The sequence below is a fragment of the Gobius niger genome (assembly GCF_951799975.1).
Source record: "Gobius niger genome assembly, chromosome: 11".
Classification (NCBI taxonomy): domain Eukaryota; kingdom Metazoa; phylum Chordata; class Actinopteri; order Gobiiformes; family Gobiidae; genus Gobius; species Gobius niger.
The window spans coordinates 11,630,372-11,649,396 of NC_136862.1; the positions used below are offsets into that span (position 1 = coordinate 11,630,372).

Below are 19,025 nucleotides of genomic sequence, written 5' to 3' on the forward strand. Positions count from 1 at the left end.
GTTTTCATTGTGTTGCCTAGTCATACATTTGTTTGTCCCAATTTGTATCTCACACAGTGGCATATCAATCAGCATTTTAAATTGGTGTTTACAATCTGAGAGCCCAATAAAAGTTTGTCAACTTTTGATCGACATCACCGTTTGTTGGCCAATAGGGCGGTGTTTGGCCAATAATTCAAAAATTTGTTGCAGTTTTGCTAAATAAACATCACCCTCGACCGATACAGAGCACACATTTGACGGTTATATTTACATGCACTGGCATCCGCTCTGATCTTCTGTTATGACTGCGCCATAAACAGTTTAGCTCATCCAACAGACTACAGCATTACCTTTTGCAGCCAAAGTGCAAATTCAGCCAGAGTGCATGACTTTCTTGTTTATGGCACAGTAATCATGTCTATAACACAACAAACCAAACCAGAACAAAGCCTCACTTAAAAATGAAAACGATAGCGGCTCATTACCTTCTCACGATAACTGTGCGTTCTCCGTTTTACCAGAAACATCTCCGTTTTGTGGGCTACATCGCATGCTTCAAACTAACACCAGTTCACCACAGTGTCATGTATCCGGTACACAAGATTGTCAAATTAATAATGTCTGTGATGTAATGGTTTGCAGTCCCAAAACTTTATCAACCTTTCACTGGAAATCACAAACGAGAGCTTTGGAACAATTAACTAAATAAAGTCTGACAAACCCTCCCCAAAAGCGATCATTTACGTAGATGAGAGAAAAGCAACAATACACGTGGGCTTTGGCTAGATTTTACACAAATGTTACTACACAGAGGATACATCACCCAATAAAAGACAAATGCTTGATACTTTGCCATGGAAGTGACAAAAAAATGAAGAACTTACTCACTACTTGTGGGGAAACAGACCAAATCCATAGAAAGTGGATTGAAACATAGGATATGTTTGTTTGTGAGATGGTGTATAAGGGAGAAACAATCAAATGGTCAATTTATGGCAGTAAATCAGAAGGTGGGATTATGGCGAGTTAAACTTTGTGGATTTGTAAAGTAAAGCAGAGAACATATAATCCTACTTGATTAGTCAAGGAAAAAACATGTCTCAATAATTGAACACTGAGCCTCGACTTTGTATACGCTTCATGTTCATCATCGTGATCATCATCTGGTCCCTCAGCTTCACACAAAATCAGGATACATAAACAGCAAACGCATCTGTTTACAGCAGACAAGACTCCCACACACCCACAGTGAAGCGTCAGCAGACAGGCTGTGAAGGTCAGCATGGGATCGATTCCTAGCATTAGTTAAAAGCTTTGCAATCAATTCATTAGCTTCCTCCACCTCTTACCCACCGCCTTTAACCAAGCACATTTTTTCCGGTTTGGCTTTACTCAAATCTAAAAGCTTCTTGAGTGGAGTTTGCTGCTGACTGTTGCTTTTCCGGCACTTTTCTGTAGGGCTGGGATGATCCACTTTTGTCACGATCCGATACGTATTGCGATACAATAAGTAATTATGATTTGTAATACGTTTACCTTAAAATTTGTGAAAAGAAAACAGTCATAAGTCCAAAGTTTATAAAGCCAATGCCATTTGTTTTTGAAGTGTTAGATCGAAAGCGCATTAACATAAAATGCACAAAGAACTGCAGGATAAAAAGGCCTGCAAACACAAGTATTGAAAGCATCGATACTTTGTATTGCAGCATAAAGTATTGCGATCCAAATCCGATCCGATATTTTATCCCAGCCCTACTTTTTTGTCACTCTTTTGACTCTTTTTTCAAGAGGCTCTTAGTCTCTTACCTCTCGCGTGAACCGAGAGCTGTTTCTCCAGTTCAGCTTTACCCAAACCTAAAAACGACAATGATCGCCGCGTTCTCTCTTTTTTGTCACTTTTTGTTGCATTTTCATGAAGTTTTTGTTAGTTTTTTGTCATGTTTTTGTTTTTTTGTTTTATTTGTTGTTTTTTCGTTGTGTTTTTGCCACGTTGTCGTTACATTATTGACACAGTTTTGTTGCTTTTGCGGCACATTTTGAAGCCTTTGTGTTGCATTTGTTTTCATCCTCGTTCTCATTGTTTTTTTGTTTTTTTAAGCTTTAAGATTCGGGTAAAGCCAAACTGGAGAAAATGTGCTCGGTTAAGGCGGGGCATAAGTTCATTGTTTATTGGTGATTATTATGTGTTTTATTGCAACACAGATTTCCTTTTAACAGTTGAATCAATTTGCATTCAACATTAGACATTACGTAGCACTGCATCTGCCTCATATACACAAACGGTACGACCCTGAAACTGAAATATTCCTCTGAATGAGTCATCAGCAGTGACTTGAAAGGAACCACTTGTGGGCCCAACAGAAGTTACAGGTTAATCATCCGGAGTCAGCTTCTGTCATCCAAAGCTCTCCAGCAAAGCGTAGAAATGTAAATGTGGTTTGGGTAAAAAGTACAGAAGCTTTCCATGTCTCCAATTTATGATGCCTTTTAAGGTGCTTTGAAATGTACTATACGCTACTTTTCAGTTTACCTTTGACTTGCCGTCTTCTGTCAAGAAACTCGGGCATTTCGCTCTCATAAACAGATCCATACAGCGAGCCCATCAGATAAGAGACGTTGAAAAGGTATGTTTAAGATTATGGTGTTTGACCGTAATCTTAAGTTAAGTTATTGACTTTAGCAGAGGCCATTGCTGCCTTTAGAACCGAAGCAAAGCCAACCCTCACGTGGCTTTGAGAACAGGCTCACAGCTCACTCCACACGTTAAGGCACTTCCTTCACAGGTGAAATGTAATATACCATGTACTTCCTCTCTCTGTTGCCATTTCAAACAAGCAAGTCGTAAAAGTGTTTTAATATTGCATACTATGACTTTCCTCACTTCATTTACCATCCCTAACCTGCGCTCGCTCTGTCCGCTTAGCCCCCGTCCCGTCTCCTCCGCACTGTGCTAATGTAATACAGGTGTGGCGTGGACCGGCGCATGAGCCCGCCATTCAAAAGCGGCCCTAACTCAAACCAGACTCTTCCGTCGCTTTTACTTGTTGTTACACTTTGCTGAGTATCGTATTGCCGCCAAATTCAGTCAACAGATTTACATAATTACGGGAAAAGCTGTGTGAGGGGAATAGGAAATTCAGTTAGGAAGACCACCGGTGCCAGAGGACCCGTGTTACTCTCCTCTGACCCCCATCACCGCGCGGAGCCTCCGGGGTGGGTGCCGCCATGCTTACACTCTTTAGCACATGCGTGAGATTTGGTCTGTGCACGGCAAAGCGAGAAGCCGGAGGTGGAAAAAGGACAAATTGTCACATGTCCATTTATTAAAAGCAGGAATATATTATGTGTGCGAGTAAATAAACGGAAATGCATTGGATTCTTGTATTGTTTCGCAGCTGTCTTCTTTCCATGATGTGTTTAAAAAATTCCCTTAATTGTAAAAGTCCAACTGTATCGATTGATTACTTCATAAATCTACCTGGATGTTAGAGGATTTCTGCTCGTTTAAGATAGTAATTGCAAATCTAAACCAAAAACTTGTCTGACTAGTCATAATCAGACATTTTTCCAAAACACTGCAGCCCAATTTTAGGGAGAGACCTCCTTTCACTGAGTAGAGGAAGCAGCAGTGACACCTATTGGAGAGGAATGCCCGTACCCCAGGGCTACTGACCCTCTGTACAATTACACTGTAGCCGGGTAACCCAATCCCTGCACAGGCTGTACCCCATTTGTGAAGACTAAATGCAGGGATCCACTTCCTGTTGGTAGCACTGGCCTGCTCAGACGTCATTAGTCCTTTCAAGTGGCTTCTGTTTGAAAACACACCTGCAGAAAACAGCATGTGCATTTGAACCTCTGTGGTGTTTCCATAAGATCCATGTGTAAAGATTAAAAAGATGAATGTGTGTACCCCAGGCACGTGCCTAAAGCCTTGGATGAAGCTGGCGACAACTTCTCCCTAATCCCTTCCTCTATTTCCGAATAGAAAAAAGAGGGGAGGGTTGCAGCTGCGTTGTTGGCCTCAGTACAACAAGAAGGCCAGTTTATCTTTTTACTCTTTTCCTCACACAAAGTCTTTGTCTTATGTCAACATGAAGCAAGTCTGAACTTCAGTATGCTACATCTGCGCCTTACGACTAAAAATAAACTTCCAACACTTTGATCAGCTGCTCGACTCTTCTTTGGATCAGTTCACAAAAGGAGCTGTGGGGGTGAAAAGTCGCGGGTTGGGGGAATCACATGGGTACTGATAAGTGCTTGGTCACTTATCAGTACCCATGTGTGGACTCGAGAGCACACACAGTCAGAAGCACGTGGCGGGTCCTGCAGACGGTGATGATGAAGGGTTGTGTCACCGTCTCCACTGTTGAGGCAGCGTACAGGCTCTCACTCTTTTGCAAAAGCTGAATTTATTTATTTATTTATTTGGTCGGGACAGTGCATGTTAATGAACATACATGGGTCTATCTCAGGCATGTATACACGACACGCCGGATTGTAGCTTTAGGCTAAACTGCATCTGTTGTCCCCCACACACTCTCATTCATTCTGGCCTATTTAGTGGTAGAGGATAGAGGAAGAGGTAGAGGAAACCTACGCAGACAGGGGGAAAACATACAAACTCCACACAGAAACGCCCCATCCAGGTGGGAATCGAACCCGGGACCTTCTAGCTTTGAAGCACGAGCTCTAACCAATGAATGATGTGGTCCTGATCGCCAGGGCAACAGACAAGAGCCCACTCCAGACGCAGCGTATGAATCAGGTTCATGTGATTGATCCCAAGGTCTGTAGCAAATATAAACTTAACTTTAGACACAATAATGCTACTAAATGCTGATTTTCATTCGTCTTCCGTTGCTATGTTGTGACACCATCTGCATACCCTCTATATAGCATTGCTACACTTACACCATACATATGAATGGGGCATTGGGGGTCATCAAAGTCGTCTGAAATGGCATTCCTTCCCTCTTTGGTCTACCCACTTCTGAGTGCACTGCTTATTTGAACTACCTTTTAGAAGGTACACAGCCATCATAAAACAAAGGAATAAAATAATATTTAATTTTGGGACCCTATAATGTTTCATTGCCCAACGATAAAATGTCGGCATCTGGCAGAAAGTGTAAATCTTTTTTTTTTTAAGTTTCCTGCGTTATAACAGTTTGTCAAGAGCGAACACAACACTGATGACAGTAAAATGACAACATCTGGCATCTGGCGAAGCTAACGGGCCAACTACATGTCCTATCAAAACAGTAAGCAGAGGGCCCAAGATTAAAGCTCGCTCGTACAATATTTCACAGAGTTCAAAAGGATTTTCAGACAGATCCCGCTGCTATTCCACTGGATAAAATATGCTGCGTTAAGCTGCTCCACGGAAGAATCTGGTTTGCCGGGGATAAATGTAGAAAAGGCAAACAAAGATGTCTGCTCTATAGATCCACATTAACCTGATGTGTTATATGGATAAGAAACAATATCCTGCACCATATGTGTCCATACATTGAGTGCCCTGTGAATTGTGTGGTTTGAAATTCCTCTTTGAAAACATAAATTATCACCAAGTGTCAGAGCTGCGAGATGCTTTCCTTTACCTCCTACGGTGGTTTGTTTTATAAAGTTATAGAAAAAAGGTATAGATTAAGCCTGATTAGTTTTCTTTTATTGAAAGTGTAAGCACTCAGTAGTAAAGTAACAGCAGTGGAAGATTTTTCTTAAGCAGTCATCTGGAAACGTATTCTCCTTCTGACAAAAAAGTTAAGTGATTGAAATCTAAGAATATTGAGCTGTGGTGCGTCTCTGGTGGTGCATGAAATGATTTCTGGGCTGAGGATGAAAAAATTCAAAACAGCGTGACTGTGGAATATACAAGAAGAACCAAAACACTTGGCCCCTTCGCTGTTGGCAGCTCGTACCACATTAAGAATCTCCACGGTATGGGAAGAGTATGGGCTCATGTCCGGTTTGCTTTGGAAAGCCTGGAGCATTCTCTGGTCATCTGGGTTCATTCAGCTGTGACCCTGCACAGTGTTAAGGAAGTTTAAACCTTTTGGGCAGCGGGTCGAAACACTTTTGATGAAGAAAACTACATTTTCTTTGGCTGTTTGGTTGATATGTGGCTGGAAGATATTTAAGTTGGTAAACAGGACAATCTTGATCATAATACAATACTTTATAAGCCTTTGATTTAGTCATTTTATTATATTTTTCATATACAATGACAATATTTTCTACCTGTGACCTAGACTGTTCCTCTCAGTTGAAAATGTCCCTCTAAAATATTTGTTCCACTGTATATTTTCAGAGGCGTTGCTATGTCTCCAAGGCAAATCGAAAACATCCCATGAAAATGTTATTCCAAAAACACCTGATTATTGGGTCAGGTCAAAGAGCGCCAATGTATACATTTCATTCTTTCTCATATATTTCAGACAATATGAATAAATACACACCAGACTGCAGGGATTTTCCAAAATTGCACCCTAATTCTCAGGGTTCTAAATCGGATTAGGACTTAAATCGAGGCAGAGACAGAATTGTCAAGAAGAAACAAATAGCTATTGTGTGGTCAAGTTTTTTTCCTATGCACTTTTGGTGGGCAGCTATGCGGAATGTTCCATTAATTTGGTGCAAGGGAAAGAGTACGAGGCGGTGCTTGCGGTTTGAGAGTCTTTAATGAGCTGGAAATAAGCCATGCTTGAATTTTAAGTAACACTGAGCCAATGCACAAGTGCAGCCGGCAACAGTCAGTACAAAGCAGGCTGACACAATTCAATCCGACTGTGATACAGTGGCCTCTTGAACCTGGAGAACCAAAACTGATGTCTGTGGCACAGCGACAGTACAGATGGTGAGGACTTTGAGGAAAAGCACACTTTCCTGTCAACAGAGGTGAAGAAGATAACCTGCGACAGAGTTGCTGACAGTGAGCTTTACAGACGGCCCTCCTCCTCTCTCCAAAAATCCTCCAGAAGTGCTCCCACTGTGTCTGTACGCTCTCCAAACGCATAAAATCTATACACGTGCACCATCTAAACGTGATTACAACATGTGTGCTTGTATTTGCACTTGGCTACAGAGGCAGGGTGCAGTTTTTTTGTGGACAGCAGCCTAATTACTATAAAAAGCAACTCCACAACTTGGCCGAGACATGATGTAGGCTAAAAGGGGTAGTTTCCTTGGAAACATAAACAGTATTGGCAATAATTTCAGCACTAAAACTTTAAGGATGTCCACGAGGCGTCATCACGGGTGAGTGGCAACTGGAGAGCAACAACAAACAAAAGCTTTTGGTATGCTGAGAGTGACACGCGCAAATACATGCATGATATACATACACGGGAAAGAAATTAGCACCATCTGCTCGCTCCATACACCGGGATTTACATCAGCCAAATTATCCGTCATTATTATAAATAGTATGTGCAGTTTGCACTTTTATTTTATTGGCATGTCTGAACCTAAGCAGCTATGACACACAGCTAGTAGCATTGTAATATTCAACATACATGCGGTAGAAGGGTCATAACATTTTTATGGTTTCTTGGAAAATGGGTATTTTTTTCATTTTAAAAGGCTGAGAAACGAATGGTGACGTTTGATTAAGTTTACAGAAGAAGGAAATTATTTTGATAGCTTGATTCATTCATTTGGGTTTTTTGGAAGAAGCTTTATTGTTGGCAGGAGAGTTCTTGAGGTCTGTGCTTTCATAAAAAAAAAAAAATCAAAAACGTCTATTCCAGTGTAACAATCACAGCAGCGTCATCCCAACAACGCTATTCTCTCTAGTGGGAGTAAAGGCTTAATGGAGGACATTTTAAGTGCTATTACGACTTAAGACAAACAAAACTGAACCACCACAACCACAGCCCCGGCCGTTTACTTAAGAGCCGCTTTCCGGACCCACTAACCCACTTCTTTAAATGATTAGACAACCTGAGTTCATCACAGACGCTTCATTAATAAAGACAAAGCTGTGGCGGGACGACAGAGGGCATGAGGCTCACGTGCCGACGGTGTAAAACAGCCTGACATCAGGGCTTTCGCACACACTGGTCTAATGAGGTGAGGGAGAGGAGCGCCTGACTGACATGCACAATAGAGATACCAGAATAGAAGAAAATTAGGAGTTTTGATAAGCACATCTAAAAGTTGTTAGTGCAAAGCTGCGCTGCTAATCCTGATTAAAAGCTGCCGATTGGCTGGAGTGCAGTGGAAGGATCTGAAATAGAAAGCACATGTGCTGGATGGAGGAACTATCCGATATTTTACTGACCAGATGAGGCCGGCGTTGTTTTATAGAAGGGCTGTTTAATGTCAATGAGCAGCTATAAAGGCCCGTGCAAATGATGGAATGGCTCTAGAACCAAATAATCCAATAAAAGCTTTTGATGAATTAATAAGAAAAACAATTTTATAAACTTGCTAACATGGAGGGTGGCTGCTCTTTAATATTTGACAAAGAGGCCTAACAACTAAATATAAGAAGCGGAAAAAGACATAAAAAACTAATAATACTTAGGTTGAAATGTTAAAGCTACAAACAGCAGAGACAGACTGTAGTAATTTTACGCATGTAGAACTAAAAAGTAATAGTTCAAATATTAACTCAAGTAGGAGTACAGAAAGAACTTCATAGTGTCGCAACTTGAGGACTGGGTAATTGTTTGAGCGCAAAAGTCTTTTAATATATTATAGTATACGTATATTTTAGTAGTGACGTAATATGACTGATGTATCAACAGGAAGCTTTGTCACTTACAGATTTACTTATGGTGGAAAAAGTAGATTATTACTTGTAAAGCTAGCAAACTAACAAAACACGTAAATAAAACAAAAGTCTGGTGTTTAGCCTAAACAAAAATATAACCTCTGGAATACCTCTACTCTGAACAATAGCCACGGTTTACTTAAGCTATAAAAATGTAATAGCCTCCATATACATTTCTCCCTCTCTCACAGAAGTGCCATCATTGACTTTAGCCGTACACTCGGACTGCTCTCTCCTCTGGTGCCTCTTTGTGGTGATGGACAAACCTGAAACTACCAACCGCAAAATGTGGAAATTCAATTAGATGAATTTAAGTGTTTCATAAAGTCATAGGTGGCTGTCCAGAGGAATGCCCATAAAAGCTCAGAAATCGGCTTCGCTGCTGACACTCACGCCCCGTAACAGTACGCCGCACAACAAGGACCTAAACTTACAACAGTGTGAGGCCTTGCTTATAAATTTCAACTCGTGCCGGACAGAAAGTGGAAGCTTCCTCTCTTTGAAACTATAGTCTTTGCATTGGTGAGCTCTGTAGTTTGCATTAGACGTCGTGCTATCAAAAACAGACCCTGGTTCTGGGCAGCACAGCAAACAGACGCAGCTCGCCAGCTAATCTGTCTGATAAAAAGCTAATAAAAACTACACAAAAAAAACACAAGCTGTATCCAACAACACGACGCTGTGATGGAAAACAGCGGCCACACAGTCAACTCGGAAGAAAACTAAAAGGTGCACATAATGGTTTGGCTTTGGTTAATAGCTAGCTTGTACAAGGAGTTTTGGGGACCACAGGATGACTAAACCACTGGGTGTTACTTTCCATTTTACCGAGACGCTTTTTTCTTTCTTAAAAGCAATACACAGTAAATTAAACTAATTGAGAGCTTTCAGAACACACAGAACTTCCTCCCCAGCGGAACATACAAAGTTAAAGATCCTGTGCCTATTTTTTCCTCATTTCCCAACGGAAAAAGGGAACTACTTACGTTTAACCTCCTCCCAACATTTCCTAACATCTTGATTCTTGCCATGGATTAGTTTATAGCACTTTTCACTACTTTCAGGAAGCAAAGAAGTGCAGTACAACAATAACTATCTTTTTTTTTTAAGCATGGGTGCAACTTTTGGCTTTACAAAAGATAAAAATAGTTCATACACTTGCACACAGATTTTTTTTCTATAATCATCGGCAAATACGATTTACTCCAAGGAGATCATTTGGAGTACAACGAGTGGAAAGGAAAAGAAGCCTTTAAAATACTACACTATATACAATAGCTGTGAATTTCTCCCCAATCCGCAAGTCTTATCTTATCAAATACAGCTTGAAAAACTATCTTTAGGGAGGATTCTCTTTCGGACAGTCTGACAGGTCAACCAGCAACTTCCATGCAGGAGGTAAGTCTATAATATCCTGAAATTATACACTAACAAATAGTCGTCTTGTATAACATTCGATAAATGGAGTGCAGGATATTTCACTGGTCAAAGTAGATAACAGGCTGCAAACTGTAAGATTATTATGACAGGGGCAACCTTTTCCACTCAGTCACTTGCAGAAGTAAGTGGAGTCAAGCAAGAATTTTATCATGCCTTCAGGTCAAATAACTGTTTTACCCTGCCATATTTCAAGCTGTTAAAGCTGAAATATGTGACCGAAAGAAGTGTCAGTGAGAGAGGGAACATTTTTTTCCAGATGATAAAGACAAAGTTGATGGGGTTGGTGTTCTCGCCTCACAACAAGATGCAGAGTTTACGTTCAGGACCAATGTGTGGAACTTTCTCGTTGGAGTTTCCATGTTCTCCCAGTGCATGGCGTTCCTGAATCAGACCAAAGCCGCCTCAAGATCGGAGATGGGTCGCCTGCTGCTTCTGACAGGTTGCCCCGGTGAAGGAGGGGTCAAATACACTGAATAAACTTCCCTATGTGGACAATACCTTAACCCTTATTGAAACCTGGACCTTTAGGAAAGACTAACATGGCCAAGCAGACATCTTTCAGACAAAGCAAGCATTGAATTAAATATTGATCTTTCCTGCTCTAGAACAAACCAAGAACAGATATGTTTATGACTCAGCCTGAATGTGAACTTCTCTTGGCGCCTTTATTTATAACTCCCTAGTTCCTGTTGAGGGTGAAAGTGCGGTACGTTTTGGGACTGGGTGCCTGTCTTGCCCATTGCGTATTTTATCATATCAATCCCTGTAAATGCAGAACGGATGTGGTTGTTATGGAAGCATGAAGACAATGAGTGGCAGCAGGCAGCAGAGGCGGCTGATTAATTCCAGGCCGCGTCTGTCTTTGGGTAGAGGTAGTGGCAGAGCCCGGAGAGTCGTGGTCCAGGGTTCAGGCAAACAAACAGTGTACAGTGGGCTGCATGACAATTTCTTAACAGAGGAGTCTGTTGGCAAAGTAGGTGTTTACACACGGACACAAGAATCTCTGCAGCTATTGAGAAGGGACTTCTTAATCACAAACAGGGAACTGAAAAGTAAAAAAGTAACAGGGAACTGAAAAGTAGCATGGGCCATACCATTTTTCGTGGCGTTTATAAAGTCAGTGATGAGCAGTGTATCAACTCAAATAACAGGAATCAGGAATTAGTTTGTTTAACAAATCAGACTGAAGTTAGGCTGGAGAAGCTGAAAATAAAACTGCAAAAAACGTACTCCAAGACAAAGATGTTGCTCTTGAGTGAAACGAACAGCACAGAACCGAGTCTACCCTCTTATTCACCCCTCACTCCCTTCACACAGGAATCCCTCCAGTGGACCAGCTCCCGTTCCACTTATTGCCACCTTCAAATACCACTAAACATAGAAGGTTCAAATACCACTAAACATAGAAGGTTCCCCAGTGAATCATAGCTGTGTTTTATAGAGCCGCAGTCTGCAGGGTATGGCAGTCAGCTCTCTGACGTCTGCAGCAGACCACCACTGTGGCACTGTGCCTGCACATCACTGGGAAAGGGCTCAGAGATTTGGAAGGTGGGACACTAAAGCCAACATTGAGGCAACACAGGCAAACAAAAGTGAACCCGGCGCTGACCTGCTCAAGCCAAAACACGTTTGTGTCCATTAATTCCCAATAGTGAGTTTCCTGTGCCTGAGGCGCACTAAATATGATACACCTTGTTCTGTGGCTCAGAGCTAATTGTTGTACCCTTGGCCTTAAAGAAAAGATTTTTTGTAGAGTCAGTTGTCATATAATCATCCCCACATGCTTCTTTCACAACAGTGATGGCCGAACGCAGAGAGTTTGCGCAGAGCAAATATAACCCATGGCAACTCTCCAGACTAAAAATGACTGCCTTTTCTTTGGAGTCAGACACACAGGAAGGGGGCAGGTTAAAGTGTCTGTGCCCCCCTGTGGACGGACTTTAAAATGGCATTAGCCAAATGTACCTTACTTTTATCATCAGAGTTTATTTGTCAAATCTTCCTCAGAGAATAAAAATCATTACACCAAAAAAAATAAAAACTATGCAGATGATTTACTCATTCATCTTTTGGGCATATTCTTGTGAGGAGTTAAGTCCAGGTTGTGTTTGCATCTCTGGCCTACAAAGCCTTAGTCACTTGGGTGATGGTTTACCATCTGCCATCTCAGGCGCTGCACACTCTGGCCTCATGACAAAGGGCCAAATTAAAGCAAACTAGTCCCCTCCACATCAAAGCAGAGTCGACCCGCCGCTGTCCTGATCTCTCGCCAGCTTCCCTGTATCACTTTCAAACACAGCCTCGCAGGACAATTTAATAAGGGATGGACAGCTAATGTCTCCCACCCAGGTTCCTGTTAGCAAGCGGCCAATCAGCCAGTCAGGCGGGTCAGCTGTGAAACCCGATCTCCCGCTTTCTATTCCCCCGCAGACACCAGACTAGCACTGCTGGGAGCACATAACCAGGCAGGCTTAAGCACACAAAGGAAAATATTCACAACCACAAACAAGAGAAGAAGAGTCAATACTAATTTAAACACAAATCACAACAATGACCCTCGCACAGGTCACGCGAATGCTGAGCAATGACCTACAGAAAAATATATGAAGCAGCACAAAGAGAACCACCTTTTTACCAATAAAATTAGATAAAAGCTACCGAGATTTACTGGACATTCATGAGGAAGATAAAAGCGCTCCACTGCTTTTGTACTTCCCCGTGTTTTTATCCTCAAAATACAAGCATGTGTGAAGTGTAATTCAAGAAACGCAGCGATCCGCCACGCAGGAGTACACAGCATCGTGCGGCGCGCAGGAATCGCCAAACAAGGTTGAGGAAGCTCAGTTTGCGGCGGGTTCCATTTTATCGACTGTGACATGTTTACCACTTTTGCAGTTCTTCAAACAATGCTCTATTATCACAATCATATGGAAATGGACTATTCCTGTTGTACTGTCGGGAGGTTTTCAAGTCGACCTGATAACTCTTCCCCAGTATGGACGCATTAAGCCATAAAAAAGAAATAAACCATAGAGCCATAGAAATAAACAGGACTTTGAATATATAACTTCTCACCCCTATTTACCTATTCATACCGAAGCTAGGACTCAAACCTGCAACAGTGTTTCATAAATTTGCAGCTCCTTAACTACGAGACTATAGGCTGAAAGAATCAAAACTTGTAATACAGTTTTCATGGAAGTAATCTAGTTTCAAATTGATGTCTCTAAATTATTTTCTTTTACAATTTACATAAGCAAAGGCTCAAATCTTTAGGACCCGAGTTAAATTGGCATTCAGTATTTTGAGCAAGTGCCTAATATAAATGTTCATTGATATTGCATGTTCTCTAATATATATACCTAATTTATGGAGGAATCATGTCCTGCCTTTCAGATGTCAAACCTATGCCCTGTCTACAGGTACATGAAAACGCCCAACCTACATTATAGTTCCTCATGTGTAAGGAGTTGAAATTGCATATTCTCTTTATGGAACAAGCTGCATCTGTCTTCTATCAGAGGTCAAATTAAACTTTCAGCAGTGTGTCTGTGCAGAGCGCAACTTCTGATAGCATGTGGTTCGGACTGTATAAAACAGAAATCTCACAAGGCTTAGATCATAATGGGAGCCTTTGATAAAATGACAATGGGTGGGGATTATGTAAGTTTATAGGTAGGCATATGAATTCCCTGTGTGATGCTTACCAAATGTTCAACAGAGGAAAGACATTTGCTGTTGTCAGACTGGGATATACAGTGTCTCTGGGCCAAATAAAGCATGTTTTTAGAGTGATTATATGCTAATTGCTAGGTTTTCCATCCCATTTTGGTAAATTCAATTCCAATCCCAACAATGCGTGATTACGTTTTTTTCTAAGATGTTGTCAGACTTACAAGTAGTAAAACGTACATAGTCTCCCTAATGCAATGCATTGACGTCAACCACCTGTTAGCGCTAATTGCTAAGTGTTATCCAGAAAAGCCCTACTTTTGCTTCCTGGAAGAAGTGGAACAGGGACTGGAATGCAAATTGTTAACTGTTGGAGCTAAATGTCTTGGGGATGAATGGAGGGAGTCACCCAGGTCAACACATTAGGTGTACTTTAATAAGCACGGATAGGTCGAGAGTTCAACCCTCCCCTGAGGTGAGAGCCATGGAAGAGAAGGAGAATCTGCCTCCTAGCATTAATAACTCAGAGCCGAGTGTGACACTACTTTTCTCCCTATCAGCTGGGATATGTAGGCTCTGACAGACAAATGCTTTTTGCTTCCTTTAGTCACATCTTTTTCATGGTCAAAAAGACACAAGATGTTTTAAAGGGCTCTAAAATTTATGTGACACGTGCTGATTTATTACCTGAGCAATGTTCTTGTTCAGCAGGTAGACGCCGTATTCGAAATGAAATCGCTCGCCCCTCGGGTATAATGGGAATCTGCAAGAAACAAAAAGATCACTTTGTTACGTGAAAACAAATGTGTGGGATATAACAGACACAAGCTAGAAAAAATGAAACACAATTTAGTCTGTGATAATATAATAACATATTATACATATGTAATCCCTTGATATGAAGTTTCTAATAAAGAGAGTATGGATAAAAAGCTGTTACTTTAACTTACACATGTTTAGGCTGCTACTGCTTTGTAATAGTTGATACAGACATTTTATCGTCAAAGCTGGTCGCTGCATACTCTCGCTAAAACTGCAGATGCCGACAGAAAGTAGAGCAGATTAATGATCCCACTCTGCGGCCGTCTCCTGATTTTTGTAAACTAAAATATTAAACACCGTGAAACAAAACATTTCCTAGCTTCAAAGTAGAACAAAGTTTTATCCTGCTGGCACGAAGAGGAAATCCCATCAATGCCCTTCAGGTGTTTAGGTCAGAAAAACTATAGGAGGAGATCTTAGCGACGGACAGCCCCAGGTGTTGAATCTATTCCGATGCAGAATCAAAGCTGCATGATTGTTTTCTTTGATAAGCTGCTGGTAATATGGATTCTGAATTTGATGACCACAAACTTCTTACTTTATGAAAAAGGGATCTTTAATAAATTCCTTCCAGCCAAACCCCTAACTCCATCTCAATCCACTGTGCATGTTTAAGCAATCCCGCTCAATTTCTTTAAAGAAACACAGTTAAACACAAACACAACTCTAAAAATGCAAGTGGAACAAGCTAAATGGTGTGTGACCGAAGTATGACCAATCCTCTAAGCTGCGTGCTTCTGTTATTACATGACGGCACTGCCAGAAGCAACAGATGCACTCAGGAGCGGACTGGGCCGAGTTTGCAGACATGTGTGTTGGACTCTTTGAACATGTTTTGTGTGTGTGTGGAACTGTACATCCGGCATACATCCTTCCTGAGTGTGTTTGCCCCCCGGGGACTAGGTCATGGTCTCCCTTTAATCCTGGGTGAGAGTAGATACGGGAGCCTTTATCCTCTCTGACTCTGACCTGCAGGTGCCTGAAGCAACCAGACACTGCGGCAGAAAAAGCACCTCCTTAAAACACTGACAATTCGCTGGCCGCGGCTGCCACTTGGAATCATTACTGCCATCCAGAGCTGCCTCGCTGGCCGGAGCAGCAGAAAACGCTAAACGTTTCAGAGAGCAATTGATTTAAAGGCTTGATATGTCAGGAATAAAAAGCAAAGCCTGACACGAGTTTTGAGTATTTTGAGCAGTAATACAGGCCAGAGTTTGGTCACACAGTCATCCTCTGTATCATATTAGTTTCATCTTACACAAATGTAATGGGCTGCCTGGAAAACAGAGATGTATTGTTTTTGAAATTGTGCAGCTCTCTCTTGACAAATCTGCAAACTAAAAGCATTACAAGAATATGACCCTAAAGATTTATAGCAACAAAATATGCTCTGGATTTTGAGTTTTCCGATGAAGAGAAGAGTTTAAGAAGTATGATGGATGCTAATCGGCTAAGTAGTAATTTATGACAATAAAACACACAATTTAAGGTAATAATAATAATAATAATTATTATTATTATAAGTAGAGTATTAATAGGAATAAAAAATGTTATAAAAGCATTTGGAATTTTGATTTTCTTAGATGAATTACACAAAGATGAGAAGTCAACACAGCTAGCCAGTTCTCTGTATATTTGATTGGGAATTAGGGCTGTGCTCAATATATCATATACGCAAAATATCATGACCGCTTTTCAGAATAATAAAAACCTTCATTTTGTGCACCTATAAGATCTTTTTTTCTTTAAATTGGGAATATATCTCGTATTATGCACATTTTCGAAATACACTTCAATTGTAATACTTTACATATCGTATTGTGAAGTTTTTGGCAATAATGTGAATTTTACCATTGAGGTGGCCAGGACTGTGGAGCTCCAGAGACAAAGTCAGGGTGTGAAATTATGCCACAAATATTAGCCCAGATTTTTTTCTCCAATTAAAGCCTAACACAGACTGAATCGCCATGACACGCGGCCTCCTTTATTTTCTATGACAGAACGCACACTAGGCTGCCGTGACGCGTGGGACGCTCAACCCGGCGCCACAATTCAGATCTGTTGAATACAGATGCGGCGCCGCGGAGGAAAACACAGGCTTTAACCTCCTGCAGAGGCACAGACACGGGTCTGGCCTGTGACAGACAGGGAGACCACCGTAAACTTTGTTTGGAGGGACGAGAGAAGCCGCGGAGACAAAGAAGCCATCACCAGGGCTAATGCTAATTCAGGGGAAGCATGTTAAACTTGTGTCTGTCGCCGTTTGCACTCTCTCTTACAACACGGACATACGAGTCTTCTTTTCTTTATGCCAAATGTATAAATCACGTGTTTAAAGCCCCGCACGGTTTGAGAAAAGCCTCTGAAGAGCCGTGACGTGGTGTGCTCCGGTGTGTGTTGAAATCCCACATGGATGCGCGTCAGAAGACGTGCCGCGGCGCGCTGCGTTCTGGTGTGTGTTGGCCTTAAGCAATCTCAATTTTCAGGTGATTTTTTAACCTCTGTTACACTGGCCTATAGGCTGTAAGCTCCAGTCCAGAAGCGTTTAGATTTGGGTAAAGCCGAATTGGAGAAAAGGCGCTCGATTCAGCTGGGGGTTATGGGGTTAATAAAGAAATACATACCATAATCGAGACGGACCTTTTAGCTCAAACAAAATCAACACATAAATCTTCCATTGCGCTCATCCAAACTCCAAAACTAGGTGCTGTTACTGCCAAGTCCTATGACAGTGAGTGAGATTGACCAACATTGATATTTCAATTCAATTTTGATGAATTGCTCAGGCCTAGACAAAGCTACTAACCAATGCTCGTTGTCCTGAGAAAACGGCGTGCCAGAGAACACATCTGAGCACATGGAAACCGAGAGTGAAACAACAACACAAACGCCTTTTCCTACACAACCCTAATATTTCCTCTTGAACAGATAGGACGGCCTTTTTTTGTTGTTTTGTCGATGACCGTGAACGAAGAGGGAAACAGAGCCACTTCCAAAACACACACACAAACACATGAGCACGCACCGGCTCCGTCACAGCGCCGTGATTAATGACCGCTGTCCACCACCTCCGAAATCTCACTGAGAGACTCTGGTTCACCAAACATGTGGAATTCCTCCCGGGGAACGTCCAGTAAAGTCAAATATTTTATTACACTGCAGCGGGGAGGACAGGGGAGGAGGTCTAGGAAGGAGGTCCCGCTGGAGTGGGCTTCAGGGGGTATTATCTAATCAGACCAGCTTTGTGACCGATCCATCACGCATTCCTCGTCAATGTCAGAGCACGGAGTCACCTTGAGTAGAATATGTTAAGATGTAAAAGGATTTGGAGAATGCTCAACATAAAATACAAAACTAAGAAAGAAAAACAATAGGACTTGGTATGAGAAATATGTAAATTAGAATTATCAAAAAATTTCATCGTTATTGGATTCTCTCGCACACTGCCTACTGCAACACCAGTGTTCTTTTATTTAAGGCTTTCGTCAGGTAAAATGTTTTTTATGATTTGTATTTTTGTCAATGGAACACCATTTTTTTTATGATTTGTGTTTCATTCGAATGGAACATATTGTGTTGAAATGGTTTAGTGAAATATCGCAATAACATGGTTATCGCAATATTGGACAGCCGCATCACATATCGCAAGTTACTTACTAAATCAAACTTCAAATGCGGCCTCCTCCTCATTCAAATCAAACTTCATTTATAAGCGCTTTTCATATCAAAAGTATCACAAAGTGCTTTACAGTTTACATTACACACACACATTCAAACTACACACACCCCCTCACTCACTAACTCACACACACACAGAACAAAATAAATAGATATATGAGGCTGGGTACAGATGGGATTCGAACCCCCAACCTTCCGATAAGACGACCCACTCTACCATCTGCGCCACTGTCACTCCCAAATAGATGTCAGTTAAAAGCTAAGCTAAAAAGGTGGGTCTTGAGCCTGCTCTTCGAAATCTGAATGAAACTTCCGTATCATTCAGATACAAGGAGTGAACTCTGTTTGTGTAACGGCTGTTTGGATCAATGCACGTTTGGAACGGGAGAAAAAACTTTGGATAAACTGCAACAAGAAGAAAATCCTCAACGTCTACACAGGTACAGTCATGTTAAGTACATTTAAGAAAATATTTTAGTGTTTAATGAAGCTCCTGTCGTGACAGTGTGCTCTGTGATTGGATCAATATGAAACTTTTCAGAATTCAAATCTGATTGGCTGTTAGCAAAGTTGGCCTGCCTGGCCTGGCAATAAAACGACTTGGCATCCACAGCTTTCCTTTTTGCATTATTACTCAGCCAGCAGCAGTACC

The 19,025-nt window shown here is 41.5% G+C and overlaps 1 protein-coding gene across 1 annotated transcript in view; it reads right to left on the bottom strand.

Moving 5' to 3' along the window:
- uvrag (UV radiation resistance associated gene) overlaps positions 1–19,025 on the bottom strand; it is a 59,650-nt gene that overhangs the window by 17,944 nt on the left and 22,681 nt on the right. The window contains exon 13 of the mRNA XM_079565791.1: positions 14,561–14,636. Coding sequence (XP_079421917.1) covers positions 14,561–14,636 — 76 coding nt within the window. The remainder of the gene's footprint in view (positions 1–14,560; positions 14,637–19,025) is intronic.